Source organism: Juglans regia, chromosome 7 (genome assembly GCF_001411555.2).
Source record: "Juglans regia cultivar Chandler chromosome 7, Walnut 2.0, whole genome shotgun sequence".
Classification (NCBI taxonomy): Eukaryota; Viridiplantae; Streptophyta; class Magnoliopsida; order Fagales; family Juglandaceae; genus Juglans; species Juglans regia.
The window spans coordinates 47313903-47329611 of NC_049907.1; the positions used below are offsets into that span (position 1 = coordinate 47313903).

General features: G+C 40.4%; 2 protein-coding genes and 1 long non-coding RNA gene across 3 annotated transcripts; 2 read left to right on the forward strand and 1 right to left on the reverse strand.

Moving 5' to 3' along the window:
- Positions 1–277: 277 nt before the first annotated feature.
- On the forward strand, positions 278–5757 carry LOC109008231 (shikimate O-hydroxycinnamoyltransferase-like). Its single transcript, XM_018988249.2, has 3 exons — positions 278–474; positions 1168–1643; positions 4640–5757. The coding sequence occupies exons 2-3, from the start codon at positions 1233–1235 to the stop codon at positions 5531–5533; spliced, it is 1305 nt and encodes a 434-aa protein (XP_018843794.1). The 5' UTR covers positions 278–474; positions 1168–1232; the 3' UTR covers positions 5534–5757.
- LOC118349006 lies at positions 5621–6810 on the reverse strand. The gene is made up of 2 exons (XR_004801953.1): positions 6586–6810; positions 5621–6453 (listed from the first exon to the last, which is right to left on the reverse strand). It is a non-coding gene; the product is annotated as an uncharacterized LOC118349006 (long non-coding RNA).
- A 1519-nt stretch (positions 6811–8329) lies between these two features.
- LOC108981403 (heat shock 70 kDa protein) lies at positions 8330–10631 on the forward strand. Its single transcript, XM_018952551.2, has one exon. The coding sequence runs from the start codon at positions 8537–8539 to the stop codon at positions 10478–10480; it is 1944 nt and encodes a 647-aa protein (XP_018808096.1). The 5' UTR covers positions 8330–8536; the 3' UTR covers positions 10481–10631.
- The last annotated feature ends 5078 nt before the right edge of the window (positions 10632–15709 follow it).

Consider the following 15709-nt stretch of genomic DNA (forward strand, 5'->3'; position numbering starts at 1 on the left):
GACGCACTCAACAACCGGCAGTATGACATCCAAGGCTCCAAGCAATCAAATCGCACAAACCCATCATTACAACGTGATGGATCCCGGAAAAATAGCCGATCAGAGTGTAAAGAACAAGGGTTGGTGGGGGAGGAGTGAAGGGGAGAAAATGGCTTCACTCGAGCCTTGAGGTCACTATCTTACCAACTCCCAGTCGCTTTCTCCACACGATAGTAGAGTTTACTTCATTCTTTCTTTCTTTATTGGTGGCTGAATCATTATCCTTAAGGATGAGGCTGAGTGGCTGGGCGGTCATGGTCAACATAGTTGGCCCGGTAGGTAAGCGACGCAACCCCGCACTTAAACCTTTTGGGTGTTTCTTCTTATCTTAAGCCGTGACAACCAAATCTGAATCCCTTGAAAACAAAACAAAGGGTCCTCCACTCCAGCGGCCACCTCTAAGTCATAATATCATATTCCTCTTCCTTTTTACTGGTATGTCTTCTCCTCCTAGTTTTCTTTAATTTTATTCTTCAATGCACGACCCGTTTCATTTTTTGTTTTGATCCTTTCTCTTCTTCTTGAAAATGAGAATCCCTGAACTTCTTAGCGGGGAAATATGCAAGGGAGAATTTGAAGTTAATCTGTTTCTTGTTCTGAGCCTTGAATGGGTTCTGACCTGCCGAAAGAAGATGAGTGCGCAAGAAGAGATGTGCTGTAAATTAGTTAGAAGTCGCAGCACACCTTACGAATATTTTTCTTTTTTGGTATTCAGCGTTTAGTGTGCGGCGACTTCCGACTGCTACGCATATTTTTTCGCGCAAGAAACCATTAATGACGTGAAAATAAAACCATCCTTAATTTGCTTTCTCTAGATATGCTAATCAAGCCTCTATAAGTTTACAATCCGGATTCCGGAGGACAATTATTTCTCAGACCCATCAGATGACACTAGGCAACTCTGGCAGGTCAAGGACAATATTGAATCGAAAGACAGCTTTTTGGAAACACAACTACCAACAAATTTTTGATTTTTGCTGCAGTAAACCCTAAAAATGGGTTTCCGCTATTATTTTTCAGTGACTTTAAAAATGGGTCTTTTTACGATTCCCCTTAAAAAGTGTTGGGTCTCTCCACCAACAAATCCATCTATTTAATGCTCTGGTGTTTTTCCCAATACTCGTGTAGGTGTGGGTTGGTTATTCTCTTCCTGGGTCCCACGAGAACCGTCGTAGGTTAGCCAAAGCCAGAAAATGATCATCAACGTTAAGGAGTCCACGATGGTGCGGCCAAGTGGTGAGACCCCCCGGCACGCGCTGTGGAACGCGAACGTCGACCTGGTAGTGCCGCGCTTCCACACCCCGAGCGTCTACTTCTACATTCCAACTGCGGGTGCATCCAACTTCTTCGACGCAGGGGTGCTCAAGGAGGGGCTCAGCAAGGCCCTTGTCCCCTTCTACCCCATGGCCGGCCGACTCAGAAGAGACGAAGATGGTAGGATCGAGATTGATTGTAACGCCGAGGGTGTGCTCTTCGTGGAGGCCGAAACTACCTCCGTCGTCGCTGATTTCGGCGATTTTGCGCCGACGTTGGAGCTTCGGCAGCTCATTCCGACGGTGGATTATTCCAAAGGGATTGAGTCTTATCCCCTCTTGGTCTTGCAGGTATGCAAGATTTTGTCTCTGTTGTGTTTTTTTTTTTTTTGTTACTTTTACTGCTGTCGGATACAATTTTGGCGCTCTATTATTCTGTCAATGGTGTGTGACGTGTACAGCTATTGATAGAAAAGCGCTTGTTGCAAGCGCCGTACAAACGGGTGACGTGGCATCAAACCTTTTGTTCGGTTCAAAACTTCAAATCTAAAACCCGTGTCTTCTCCCCCTATTCTTCAGCTCACATTTTCCGTTTCCCTCCCCACGAAGCTCCCTTCCTCGACGCGTCGGGACAACTGCTGCTCCTTTTCAATGGTGTCCTGTAAAGGCTCAAACCAACCAAGAAACAACGACTTCATATATGGAAAATTCGGGGCCAGCTTCTTCGCGCACATGTCCATCAAAAGCTCCTTATACTCCTTTGCCACTCGTTCCCACGCCTCTGTCTCAATCTTCACCTGCCTCCTCCTTAGAACTCGCATAGCTTCTGGGACAAAACCCACTAATTCCAAAACTTGGCCTCCACATAAAGTCCTTATGTGAAAAAACTCGTCAGGTCGATGATAACCAACCCATTTCCGAAAACCCATTATCCCAGCAAGCATTAAGCTCAGAGGGCCTAAATCTAAATTCTGCAGGGAAGACTGGGTCCTGGGTACGACCCAGAAAGCTATGAACCCGTATGAGGTAGTGGGAATTGAGGACAAAACTCTGGGACTTTGAAATAGCTAGTTCGGTAATATTGCTCCACATGCCAGTGGAAATCTTTGAAGTGCTTAAGAGGAAAATTTGTTTCTTTACAAAAGGGAAGAAGAGTATCGATTTTGCTGCAGAGATTTGTAGAGACTATAGGGGTTTAACTACTTAAGATCAATTTGAATCAAAATTTGACGACAATGAAATTGATGGGATGGAGTGGGACTGGGATGCGATTGTGATTAGAGTAAATGGGTCGTAAAAGAAGGAAAACACCAGCCGAAGACGAGACCGAGGTCGAGCACGAGGGAATCCAAAAAGAGTTTTGTTCTGTTTTTTTTTTTTTTTTTAAATATCAACTGACGTCAGCCGTTTACTCACCGTTTACATTCGGCGATTGTACCTAGCAGAAGTGCTATTGATAACTTTGGGGATGCCTATGATGTGAAAGTGCAGCAGTACAAAACATTTCCTTTTCTTGCAACGCTACTCTATATCAGGGGTATTAAGTGATGGGTTTTGCTATATAATATTTATCACACTCTATATTTTATATTTTTTTAAAATTTTGAAATTTTAAAATTTTAAATTTGTTTTAAATTTATTCCTTTTAAATTATTTCAAATTTTTTATTCATTATTCATATAATAAATATTTGATAAAAGAAAAAAAAATAATAAAAATAATATAGAGTGTGAAGTGTTAGAAAGTTGTGAAGATTTATTATTAAGTGATTGTCACACCGACCATATTGCAAGTGATATTAGTCTTTACATAGCTATGCGGGTAGTTTATTTTTTTCTTGTTTATTCAGAAAGAAAGATCGAGTTAATGTGCACCATTGGTGGTTGAGTCCAATGACAAGTACCGGTGGGCTGTAAAAAGTGGGGGTGAGATACTTGGAATTTTGGAAATAGAGGCTTGTGATTTGTGAAGAAGGCATGCCTTAGGAAATCCAGAAAGTATCCATGGAAACACCCTATATTTCTGCACGAGTTTCGACCATCTTGGTTTCCACATTCATGATGTAATTTTGTTGGGTAAAACCTTAGGGTTGCTCAAGTGGTAAAAGGCATTGGGTTTGGGAGTATGCTCCCCCAGGTCTAAGGCTCAATTCCTCTTAGGTGCAAACAATCTCTAGGGGCTATCGAACTGGGGGATTTTTTCCTTGAATTACACAAGGTGCATTTGCGGGAAACTCATTGCTAAGGGTCTATGCACTCCCAAAATTAGTTAGAACGTTGTTCCTGGACACCCGGTGCCAATAAAAAAAAAAAGAAATTTTGTTGGGTAAAAAATAAAGCTGAAATCAGAGTTGTGGGGACATAATATAACTATGAGACGTCTTCCTGGTCAGCCAGCCTAAAAGGTGCAAACGCAAATATAATCCACCCCAAGTAGCTTGTCTTTACACTCTAAAAGGTGCAAACGCAAATAAAGCACAATCTAAAGCTAGGAAAAAAGAATTGTCTGTATGTTTGGTAGTAATCATCGTGGTATATTTGGTTAACTTGAAACACATCATCCTTGCTTACATGGATTCTTGAGTTGATTTGTTCTTGTTGATGTCTTTATTTCCCATTGTTTGACGCTCTTTTTATGAAAAACTATTTGATATCAAGAACAGGGGTTGAAAATCATTGAACCCACCACAAAACATCTGTGAGAGGTATTGTTGTAACAGAAGGTTAGGAATTGTGTATAGTTGGACCCATTATGTTGACAACAGGGAAAGATTGTGGTGTTCTGGGTCTTCCTCTCTGTTGGGGAGAAGAGGGATCTCACTGGTGGTTTTGTTTTTGAGAAGTGGGGTGGGGAGGATACTGTATAATATCACTTCAGAAACTGCCTTGCCTTGTCCTGCTTCATTCATTTCAGGGCAGAATGAATCTAAAAGTAAGGATCTCTTAAGAAGAAACAGGGAAGTAAAAGCAGTCTTTTCACAATTTTGACAACTAAAATTCGCATGCATTGCAAATAATCCCTCTAGTCTGGTAGAAAGCTTTCAAATTAAATTTGTTTAGTTTATACCAGTTGTGAACTGGATCTTACTGTGAAGTAGGGCATTGGTCATGATTTTTCGAATTATGTGTTTATGTCTCATTGGTTGAACATAGAAAAAAGTAAGTATTATGAAATATTTTAGATAAACCATTCTCTAATGACATTTAGGCCATTTGAAAAGCTTAAACCAAGTTTCACAAAAAGTATAGAACAGTCCTGTCTTAACTCAACTGGCATGATCTGCTTTAGTGGAGTAATTGTTGAGAAGTTGAGCTTACCAACTCTATGCTTTGAATCTCTCCGTGCAGGTAACATATTTTAAGTGTGGTGGGGTCTCGCTTGGTGTTGGTATGCAGCACCATGTCGCGGATGGATTTTCTGGTCTCCACTTTGTGAACACATGGTCAGATATGGCTCGGGGTCTTGATCTTACCGTTCCACCATTCATTGACCGGACCCTACTCCGTGCCCGGGACCCTCCTCAACATGCATTCCAGCACATTGAATACCAGCCTCCTCCTCCAATGAAATTGCCTGTTCAACCCACAAAACCAGGTAATGATAGTGCATTGGTATCAATTTTCAAAATAACTCGGGACCAACTGAACAAGCTCAAAGCCAAGTCCAAAGAAGATGGCAACACAATCAACTACAGCTCATATGAGATGTTGTCAGGTCATGTGTGGAGATGCACGTGCAAGGCACGTGCACTTCCCGATGATCAAGAGACCAAATTGTACATTGCAACTGATGGTCGGTCCAGATTGAATCCCCCACTCCCTACTGGTTACTTTGGCAACGTGATCTTCACCGCCACTCCAATGGCTTTAGCAGGCGATCTCCAATCTAAACCAACATGGTATGCTGCTAGCAGGATTCACGATGCATTGGCACGGATGGACGATGATTATTTGAGATCGGCCCTTGACTATCTGGAGCTTCAGCCTGATCTATCTCGCCTTGTTCGTGGGGCTCATACTTTTAGATGTCCAAATCTTGGTATAACTAGTTGGAGCAGGCTGCCAATCCATGATGCTGATTTTGGATGGGGTAGGCCAATATTCATGGGACCTGGCGGGATACCATACGAGGGGTTATCATTTATGTTACCAAGCCCAACTAATGATGGTAGCTTGTCAGTAGCCATCGCACTGCAACCTGAACATATGAAAGTGTTTCAGGAGTTATTCTATCAAATTTGAGGGAACGAAACGCATGAGGAACTCATCCAAGCCGAATTCTGGCGTTCTTCGGTTTACCAAAATTTTTCCTCAGGTGTTTTTTTAAAAAAAAAAAAAAAAAAAATTTCCCTAATGCTTTTTCCATTCATAATTTGTTGTCAGTGAGACTTATTAAGCTGAAATCTGATGTTTTTAAGCTGAAATGGTCTTTGACACAAATGCATTCTTATCACATATTGAATTTACAGGAAACAGTGTTCATATAATAAATTTAGATCACACAATGTTATTTGCGGCCTTGTGGGGGTGTTGATGACAAAGCAATATGGTTTTAGCACCAACTTGCACACAAGTAGGTTTTTCTGGCGAATCTTGTGAAGTTGGTTCAGTGACTGAAATCGTAGTTTCATTTGATTTTAGACCATTTAGCTCTCTGGTTGTTGAATGCAAAATCTTTGATGTTCTATACCAGAGTAAGATGTAAACGAAAACAAAGTATACGAGAGAGAGAGAGAGAGAGAGAGAGAGAGAGCTATCATTCATCTTACTAGTTTACAAGAAAATATTTGAAAGTCACATGCCTAGTATAATCAACCAGCATCAATAGCTACCACACACAGTGCAATAATGCTCACAGGGAGACCAAAATCTGACACGCCAAACACAACAGGAAAATCTTGTTTCAGTTTTTTTTTTTTAATGGGGTTGTAATGAAAGAAGGGTAGAATTCATGGATATCTAGAGCAATCGGAAGGGATAAACAAAAATAAAAACGAAGCCTTCTGTGGCTACAAAGATTGAGATGAAAAATGGGGATGTTGCTAACAGTGATGCCGCATTTTTATCCTCAGGGTGTGGCCGATGAACAATATTAGCACCACCGTAGGCTCCCTTCCCTCTCTGCGACTTCCTCGAATCTTGTGTTTCTCCATTGTAAAGACCTGCGGTTCCATTAACTGCATCAAGTCTTGTTGTAGAAGAAAATAAGGTATGGAATATATGTGTTAATTGTCTACACTAAACACGAAATGTACATTTGAATTGTTTGTACCTCAAATAAGAACGATACTTACCATGAAAAACTACTTCTTGTTCTTTTCTAAGGCGTTTTGAGATTAACTTCTGAGAGCCCTCATTTTCTAACTGGAGAGAGTTTCTGAGAGCCGAGCTTGACAGAATTTGATGAGTGCACATGATCAACACCAGGCATGCAAAAGCTCTTAACTTCATTTTGCTTGACAAAGCAAGCTGCTCCCTTGACTTCTTCGTTAGAAATTGTTTCTTCACTCTCTGTTTCAGTTTTCTCTTTCAAATTCTCTCGTTGGTTTTAATTACGTTTCATCAAATTATGCTGGAATTTATATTAAGTTTTGACAAATTACTAAAGAAGCGAAACAGGATGGCCAGACATGTATGAAATCAAACCTCTTTCTTTTTTACATCAAATAAGAACACGAAAATCAATATTCTAAAGCCGTTGTTTGAGATATGTTCTTTGTCCTAACTTTTGGGCAGAATAAGTCTCACTTTTTCAGCCCCAAATTTAGCTGGGGGGAAATTGCATAAATGACTGATGACAGAACAAGGCCACCAGGAATCAAATCTAAAACAATAGTAATCTTTCTTAATTGAACTGTTTAATCAAATTCACAGCTCGTGAAGGAATTGGATGCTTCATCTTTTCTCTGTCACGACAGATTCAAGTATAAAACATGGTAATAACTATCAAGTTTAATTTGGTCATCAAGCCTAGGTAGGTCTGTGCTTGGACTCCTTTCTCCTCAACAAATAAAAGAATAAGTAAAATAATTTTTTTCATTTTAGATGTACACCAATAAGATAGGCCAATACCCTTCGCTTTCAGGATATAGACCCTTTAATTAAAGCTTGGTCTACACCAAGATGAAGTGGTAATTACGAAACATAACTTCCCTCATGATTCCACCAGCAACTTTGTGATGCAAACTCATCCTCCGATGACATGATTTCCTAATGCTGACTCCACATTAGAATAAAATGACGTGAACTCACTGCTGCATAAGTGGATGATGACAGCCATGCATGAGTGACTCCACCCCCAAAACTATCAAAGGATGTTTTTTTACATTTGAGGATAAGATACACGAACCTAGTTGATGCATGATTCACATGGAACTCCGAAGACTATTATCTCTCTTTCTGTGTTTTGGTTTTGGTCGGTCAAAAGTGTGTGGTGTAAGGCTTTCACGTAGAATTTCTCTTACATCAATTATTATAAAAAAGTTATTTGCATTTTAATTCCTTTTTACAAGTGGTATAACTTTTTTTTTTTTCTTTTCAAGTTAAAAGACTTTTTCTCACACGCTCTTTGCTTTGACAACCAGCAAAGTATCTTAAAATCCTAAACTTGATGGGTTCAAAAACGATTCCTTGGCAATCTAAAATCCTGCGTATTCTTGATTTGCAAGCAAAAAGAATACCATTACCATCCATGGGCAAAATCAATGTGCTTTTGGTTGGTAACAGGAGCAGCAGAAGCTAGCCCTTGGTTTGGTACGCTTTTGTGTTGATCACTACTGAAGGCCCAGTTTATTCAATAGTCTGTGGCCCAGCTCAAGCATGAAATATGAAACAGGCCCAAATACACGTTGCAGGCTTGACTTTGAGATTTCACCCGTAGGCTTGTTGTGGAACCTTGCAGAATGTGGTAGAAACATCTATAATTTGCAGCCCACGTGAACTTTCCCTCGGAGTCGGAACAATCCACAACCCTCTGGTTTGTCCGTTTTTCTTCTTCTACCTTCTCTTTCCGTTCCACTCTGGAATTTTCTCCACGTCTCTCTCTACCCTTATATAAACTACTACCATTCGCCATGTATCGTCAAATTCGAACCTTACAAAACTACGTCTCAGTGAGCAAAGCATTCAAATACAAGCAAGCTCAAGAAAATCAAGAACCATAGTCTTGTTAAGCTCTCTGCTTCTCGATCCCGTTTTCTTCAGGAACCAACCTATTCAACTCATTCTCTTACTGAAAATTTCACAATGGCATCCAAGAATGTAGGAAAGGCCATTGGCATTGACCTTGGCACGACGTATAGCTGTGTCGCCGTTTGGCAAAATGACCGCGTGGAGATCATAGCAAATGACCAAGGCAATAGAACAACTCCCTCCTACGTTGCTTTTACAGATACCGAGCGGCTCATTGGGGATGCGGCCAAGAACCAGGTCGCCATGAACCCGCAGAACACGGTCTTCGATGCCAAGCGCCTCATTGGTCGACGGTTTTCCGACCCTACCGTCCAGAGCGACATGAAGCACTGGCCTTTCAAGGTTGTCGCAGGACCCGGAGACAAGCCGATGATAGTGGTGCAGCATAAAGGCGAAGAGAAGCAATTCGCGCCCGAAGAAATTTCTTCTATGGTGTTGATCAAGATGAGGGAGATTGCCGAGGCTTATCTGGGTCACGCAGTGAATAACGCCGTGATCACGGTCCCTGCCTACTTCAACGATTCGCAGAGGCAGGCCACCAAGGACGCTGGAGCTATTGCGGGACTCAATGTGATAAGGATTATCAATGAGCCAACTGCCGCGGCCATTGCTTATGGACTTGACAAGAAGGGGTCGAGGTCCGGGGAAAAGAATGTGCTTATTTTCGATCTCGGTGGTGGGACATTCGATGTTTCACTCCTGTCAATCGAGGAAGGGATATTTGAGGTTAAGGCCACTGCTGGTGATACCCATCTTGGTGGTGAGGACTTCGATAACAGGCTAGTGAATCACTTTGCGGCAGAGTTCAAGAGGAAGCACAAGAAAGATATTAGTGGCAATGCGAGAGCTTTGAGGCGGTTGAGGACTGCATGTGAGAGGGCGAAGAGGACTCTTTCTTCGACCACTCAGACGACTATTGAGATTGATTCGCTCTATGAAGGCATTGATTTCTATGCTACAATTACAAGGGCGAGATTTGAAGAACTAAACATGGATCTATTCAGGAAGTGTATGGAACCAGTGGAGAAATGTTTTCGAGACGCGAAGATTGACAAGAGTCAGGTTAACGAGATTGTTCTCGTTGGTGGGTCCACGAGGATTCCCAAAGTCCAGCAGCTTCTGCAGGATTTCTTTAATGGCAAGGAACTCTGCAAGAGCATAAACCCGGATGAAGCTGTCGCTTATGGGGCTGCTGTGCAAGCCGCAATTTTGAGCGGGGAAGGGAATGAGAAGGTCCAAGACTTACTCTTGCTTGATGTCACCCCTCTCAGCCTTGGTATCGAGACTGCTGGTGGCGTTATGACGGTCTTGATTCCGAGGAACACAACAATTCCCACTAAGAAGGAGCAAATTTTCTCGACTTATTCAGACAATCAGCCAGGAGTGCTGATCCAGGTGTATGAAGGTGAGAGGGCTAAAACCAAGGACAACAACCTTCTCGGGAAATTCGAGCTAACGGGCATTCCTCCCGCTCCAAGAGGCGTTCCTCAAATCAATGTGTGCTTCGACATTGATGCCAATGGTATACTAAATGTGTCGGCCGAGGACAAGACTGCCGGAGTAAAGAACAAGATTACCATCACCAACGACAAGGGAAGGTTGAGCAAGGAAGAGATTGAGAGATTGGTGCAAGAGGCAGAGAAGTACAAGGCAGAGGACGAGGAGGTGAAGAAGAAGGTGGAGGCTAGGAACTCGCTCGAGAATTACGCATACAACATGAGAAATACTGTGAAGGACGAGAAGTTTGCTGGGAAATTGCATCCAGGGGACAAGCAGAAGATCGAGAAGGCCATTGACGAGACGATTGAGTGGCTGGACGGGAACCAATTGGCTGAAGCCGACGAGTTTGAGGACAAGTTGAAAGAGTTGGAGGGTTTGTGCAATCCAATTGTCGCGAAGATGTATCAGGGTGCTGGTGGGGACGGACCCATGGGTGGTGGTGCCGAGCCTTCATCTGGTAGTTCTGGAGCCGGGCCTAAGATCGAAGAGGTTGACTGAGGCTTCTAAAGCGTCCCATCTGTCGATTCCATTGTCTGTAATCTGGTTTTGTCACTTTGTTTTGGCTTATGCTCGAGTGCTTGGAGGAAATACAATAATGAAAAATAAAAGTAAAAACAGTACTTGTAGATGTAAAGTTGTAATATTTTTAGTAATACTCAATATATTGTGATTTTCTTCGTTACTGCTTCAGTTTCTGTTCTCTGGCTGTATTTTTACCATCAATATTTTCGCTACTTTCATAAGTCCTTTGAATCTATATTTAAGAAATATGATTTAAGATCTTCCATTAAATTTACTTGATCAAAATTCTTGGAAGCTGTTCCAAAAACAGAGATTGGGAATGGGAAGGGGAGCGAATTAAGTGCGCTGTTAATGTGATTATCTCCTTTCGATTTTTTTCTAGGGTTGCTGCCGCATCGTCATTCCCCTATTTCCTCGTTCCTCTCTATATCTGCAGTTACTGAAGAACCCGGCTGCCGCATAGCGAGCGAGATTACGCTTGGGGCGTCACCTCGGCCGAAGTTCTCTCTTCGGTCATCTCTTTAGCCCCAGATCGGCAAAATTAAACGACCTTTCGTCTCCTCGTACGGAGTAGCTCCCCTTAGAACCGTCGTTCCAAGCCAACCAGATCGGCGAGAGTAAAAATCTCATCCTTTCTATATTTTTTGTTTTTGGCAAGATGCTTCCATTTGCTCCGTTTGATATCTAGTTTCAAGCTTATTATTTTTCTTAATATACTAGTTGGTATTGGTTTTTATTTCTTCTTTTCTCAAACGCTTACCCTTTCCTCGTCTCTTACCCTTGTTACTCTACTCCCCTGTCTTGCTGTCAGAAAGCCGTTCCACTTCTCGCTTCTCTGTTTGATACAATCATTTCACACTCTACTGGTTGAGTGTGATGAGAATATAATCAAGTCTAGTTGTTCTGTTTTGGACCTGTTTGAAACAATGTGTACCAGAAGTCGGTTGTGTTATTGCTTGACTTGGTTGTTTACGATCTGTTTGATGCAGATCTGTTTTGAAGAAGCATGGTATTCTGAATGAAGCATGCTCAATTGTTCTGAATACAATCAATACATAGTTTTTATCATCCTCGGTGGTTCATAAAATAGGAAAAAAAATGCAAAAATTATTTAGTAAAAAAATGAGGTTGTAAAAGCAACTTTGCCATATATGTTGGATTACCATAGAAGCTGCAGGCGTAGAAGAAATTATATAGAGGGTGCAAATCTGAGCTAGCATATCACCTTTCTTTATTTTGACACATTGATGGCAATTCATTTGAGTTCATATATCGTGTTCTTTAAAGTTTTTTTGTTTTTTTTAAGAAGACGACGGTTCTCCAAGTTTATTGATAGTCCTCACTTGTAGCGGAGAAAAACCGTAATTACATATAGACACCTGAATGTTACAAATAATCATAAAGGATCAAAACTCAGGCATAAAAAAACTTAAAATATTTAACCAATAGAAAAATATCCTAGGATTACAAATAAATCAACAATAAAGCAAACCTTAGAAAATAAGAAAAACAACTTGCAAGTAAATGTCAGCACACACCAATAAGAAAAATATCAAAGAAAAACAAATGCAATTAAACAAATACCTCACTACGAATTCTCAAATAAGGAATTCCAATTTTGTCCATGCGATGAAAACCTCTCCACTTACTGGGCAACATATCTCTGTTTTTAATCCAGTCCATGTTTAAACCCTCAGCTCCTTGCTTATAGCTAAAAAATCAGCCATAACATTTCCTTTACGAAACACATGACTCACTCTATAATTCATGCTTCCCAAGCAAATCTAAAACTCAACTCAAAAATCCTCAAGATACCAAATATTACAATCTCTCCTCGTAAGCCAGCTAACAAGAATTTGTGAGTCTGTCTCAATATGAGCTCGATAAAAACTAAGTTGACAGCACTTCCTAACCCTTTCCAGCAAACTTCTCATTTTAGCAAAATTGTTAGAACCATGGCCTAAAAACATAGCAAAAGCCGCACGGAAGTTACCACCAGCATCATGAATAACACCCCCAGCTTTTGCTAGCCCTGGGTTATCCAAGCTGCTACCATCCGTATTAACTTTCGCCCAATTCTGTTGTAGCCAAATCCATTTCACCATAGATACCTTCTTAGGTTTAGGTAAAAGTACCGGAATATCCAACCTCTTTAAAATATCAATATCATTGGGAGGAAGCTCACAACGTTCTTTGAAGTTGTACACTACTATAAGTAGTAATCCAAAGAGGTAAAAAAGAGACAAAAAAGTTCCTTGATAGAGTGGCGTACAATCTATGTGGATGTTTCTCCTTATTTGGTGCCATGTTTACATTTTGACTTATTTTGTTTGTATGTATATATTGCAATTTAATTTGTGCTAGTGAATACTCTCTTGGTGCTTACATTTTATCTCAGATGTCCGAAACACACGACCCAGCCAATCCATATGTTCTTCACCATGCTTCTACTCAAAATCCACCCAGCATTCAAGATGATGAGAATGTGAATTGTGGATGATCCACCTCAAGACCCTCCTGGCACTGATGATGATGAGAATGAACTGAATGATGTATCTCAATACCCACCCAGCACGGATGAGGATGATAATGAATTGGATGATGTGTTGCTCGTTGGTGGTTTGCATCTTTCTGTACACCCTGACAATGATGATCCAGTAGTTCTAGAGATTTCGAGCGCTCAGTGTGGAATGTCCACTCGCTCAGGCAAGTGCAGGAGCGCTGATAGTTGGGATATCCAGGATAGAAATAACAGAGTGGCTAGGGCATCTGAAATGACTGATGGCAAAGGCAGCTAGGACCAGGATAAAGTTATATTTGGTGAAGGCTGAGTGGTATAGTGGCAAGGATTGCCGCATAGCTAGATGCGTGAACATTCTTAACGAATTAGACGAATATATTTCTGATGAAAAATATGTTAAAGCCGTGCAAAGCTTCAAGGATGACTAGTGAGTCGTGGCTTTTCTTCGCATACCAAATCACAGGGGGAAAAGCTGGCTTGACATCCTACGGGAGGATTGCTCCAAAAGCTAAATGTGTCACCATCCTTAATGAGTTTAACCCATATCTTCCTCCTGAAAAGTACCTTAAGGCCATTCAAAGCTTCAAGGAGAAGAGGCAGTGGACCAAGGATTTTCTCAACATGCCAGTCCCAAATAAGAGGAGATCCTGGTTGGACACGCTGTAGAGCGGTGTTTTTCCAATGGAACCATAATATATGTTTGGGTGCTGTGTCGTTTATTTAACTCTATCTGTGTTGTAGTTGTGTCTAGAACAAAGCGGTCATGTTTTGGAACTGCTAACGCTGTTTTTGTCAGGGTATGGCGCAAATAATATGTAATCAAATGATTTTTTTTTTTTTTGTAAAAAGATAGCTGAATTTCAAGCTTAAAAACTAAAATATAATCTGTAGTTTGGAATATTTTGCTCTTTATGTTTTCAGCTTTGATAATTTTAATAATTCCATTAGCACACTGTTGTTAAATTATCGAAAGTGTATAAATGAAAAAACAAGAATATTATATATAGATAAAAGAATAAGAGTAACATGCTTGGAAATCAATGGAGTTTCTGAGCTGTTTCGTCCCTGGAAACTGCTCAGGGGAGAAGAAAGGCAACAGCAGTCGTCACATTCTTAATGCTTATACACAACTGCTTAATCTTGGCTGATGCTCCCAGAATAGTTTCTTTTGGCGTGCCTACTTACATAGTTTCTTATGAACTGCTTGAATATATATATTGTAACTTGTACCTTTTCTTCTTTTCTTTAAAATTTGCTCTCCCAGTTAATGGGATTCTGTCTTTGTAACTAGGTGTCTAAAAACCGAAAAGATCAGTGATGTTTTCTCCCCATTCTCATTGACAATTGAGATAGTGGTGTCCATTCTGGTCTGGAAGCCACTTTAGGTTCTGGCATGGAAAGAAATAGTGAAGTTAGAACATCTTCGATGACATGACGTGTTCATCAGATTGTTACGAGAAGATGCTTGTTTTCTGATCGAATGTGTTTGACAATTTGATTTTAATGATTACAAGTCAACAACCAATTTGAAAATATGCAGTGGTAAAGAATTGTGCTCTTAATAATTAATTTTTGTAATTGTTTTTCATTTTTCTAGATTTCATTCATTTTCATCGAATATCCTTTTATTTCCCATTTTATTTTAATTGACTATTCTACATTCTCTTTTCCCTGTTCCGTTGGCGACTCTCAGGCCATGTACATCATCCCCCCCAACCCACAAAACTATAATTCCTCGATCATAATATTTGACTGATTAGGGTCTTGTCTCAAGGGAAATGGTGAGAGCAAAGTAATTTCACTTTGAAAACATGCTTAAAAATTCGATATTTTTTTATATTGACTTTAGTAATTGCATCCATAACGATGTTACAGAAAGTGGATACCATAATTATTTCGTGCTCGATTAACCATCTGATCTATGCCTAACCATTTTCATCACCATCATCATCATCATCATCATCTTCATCTTAACAATAATGTTTATCATGTCTACTGGTATGGGGGCTTTGCTGCTCCAATATCAAGAGTGAATTGGAGGTTGCATCATACACCACTAACCACTTCCAGAATTGGTGGTTGCATCAAGTACCACTACCAGAATTGGAGGATGCATCATATACCACTACGAATACAACTCAATTATCTATTTTATCCCTGCCTTACAATGTTATTGTATTTACTAACAATGGAAAGTTGTGAATTTGTAGTTGTTATAATCCATAAGCAGCATGATTTGTTAGGGAAATTGTTATAGTATTATCACTCAAGTAGAAGACTCCTATAACAGTTTCAATTGTAATTACAAAGTTTTTCTCTTCCTTATTTTCCTTTTTATTTTGTTTATAGATAATTATCAGGAGCATAACGTGTTTCAGACTGCACTTACTAAAGGTGGTCATTGTGATGGATCGCACGATTGACATATTCTTATGGCATTTGTAGAAACATGGCTCTTGTGGGTTTGTAGTATCAACCACATTAAAGTCTTAAGGTGGGAGGTACTTTGCTGCCATTGCATGAGGAGGTTTCCTTTGTTTTGTCATCTCTATTTCTTTTGATCTTAAAGACAAATAAAATAGATTGTATGTGCAGTTTTCATGGACAAATTATTGACTTGTTCTAATTGTCTAGAAGAATGTGCTCGGCCCTAAATGTGGAAGTCGAACTTTTCGAAAGATTAA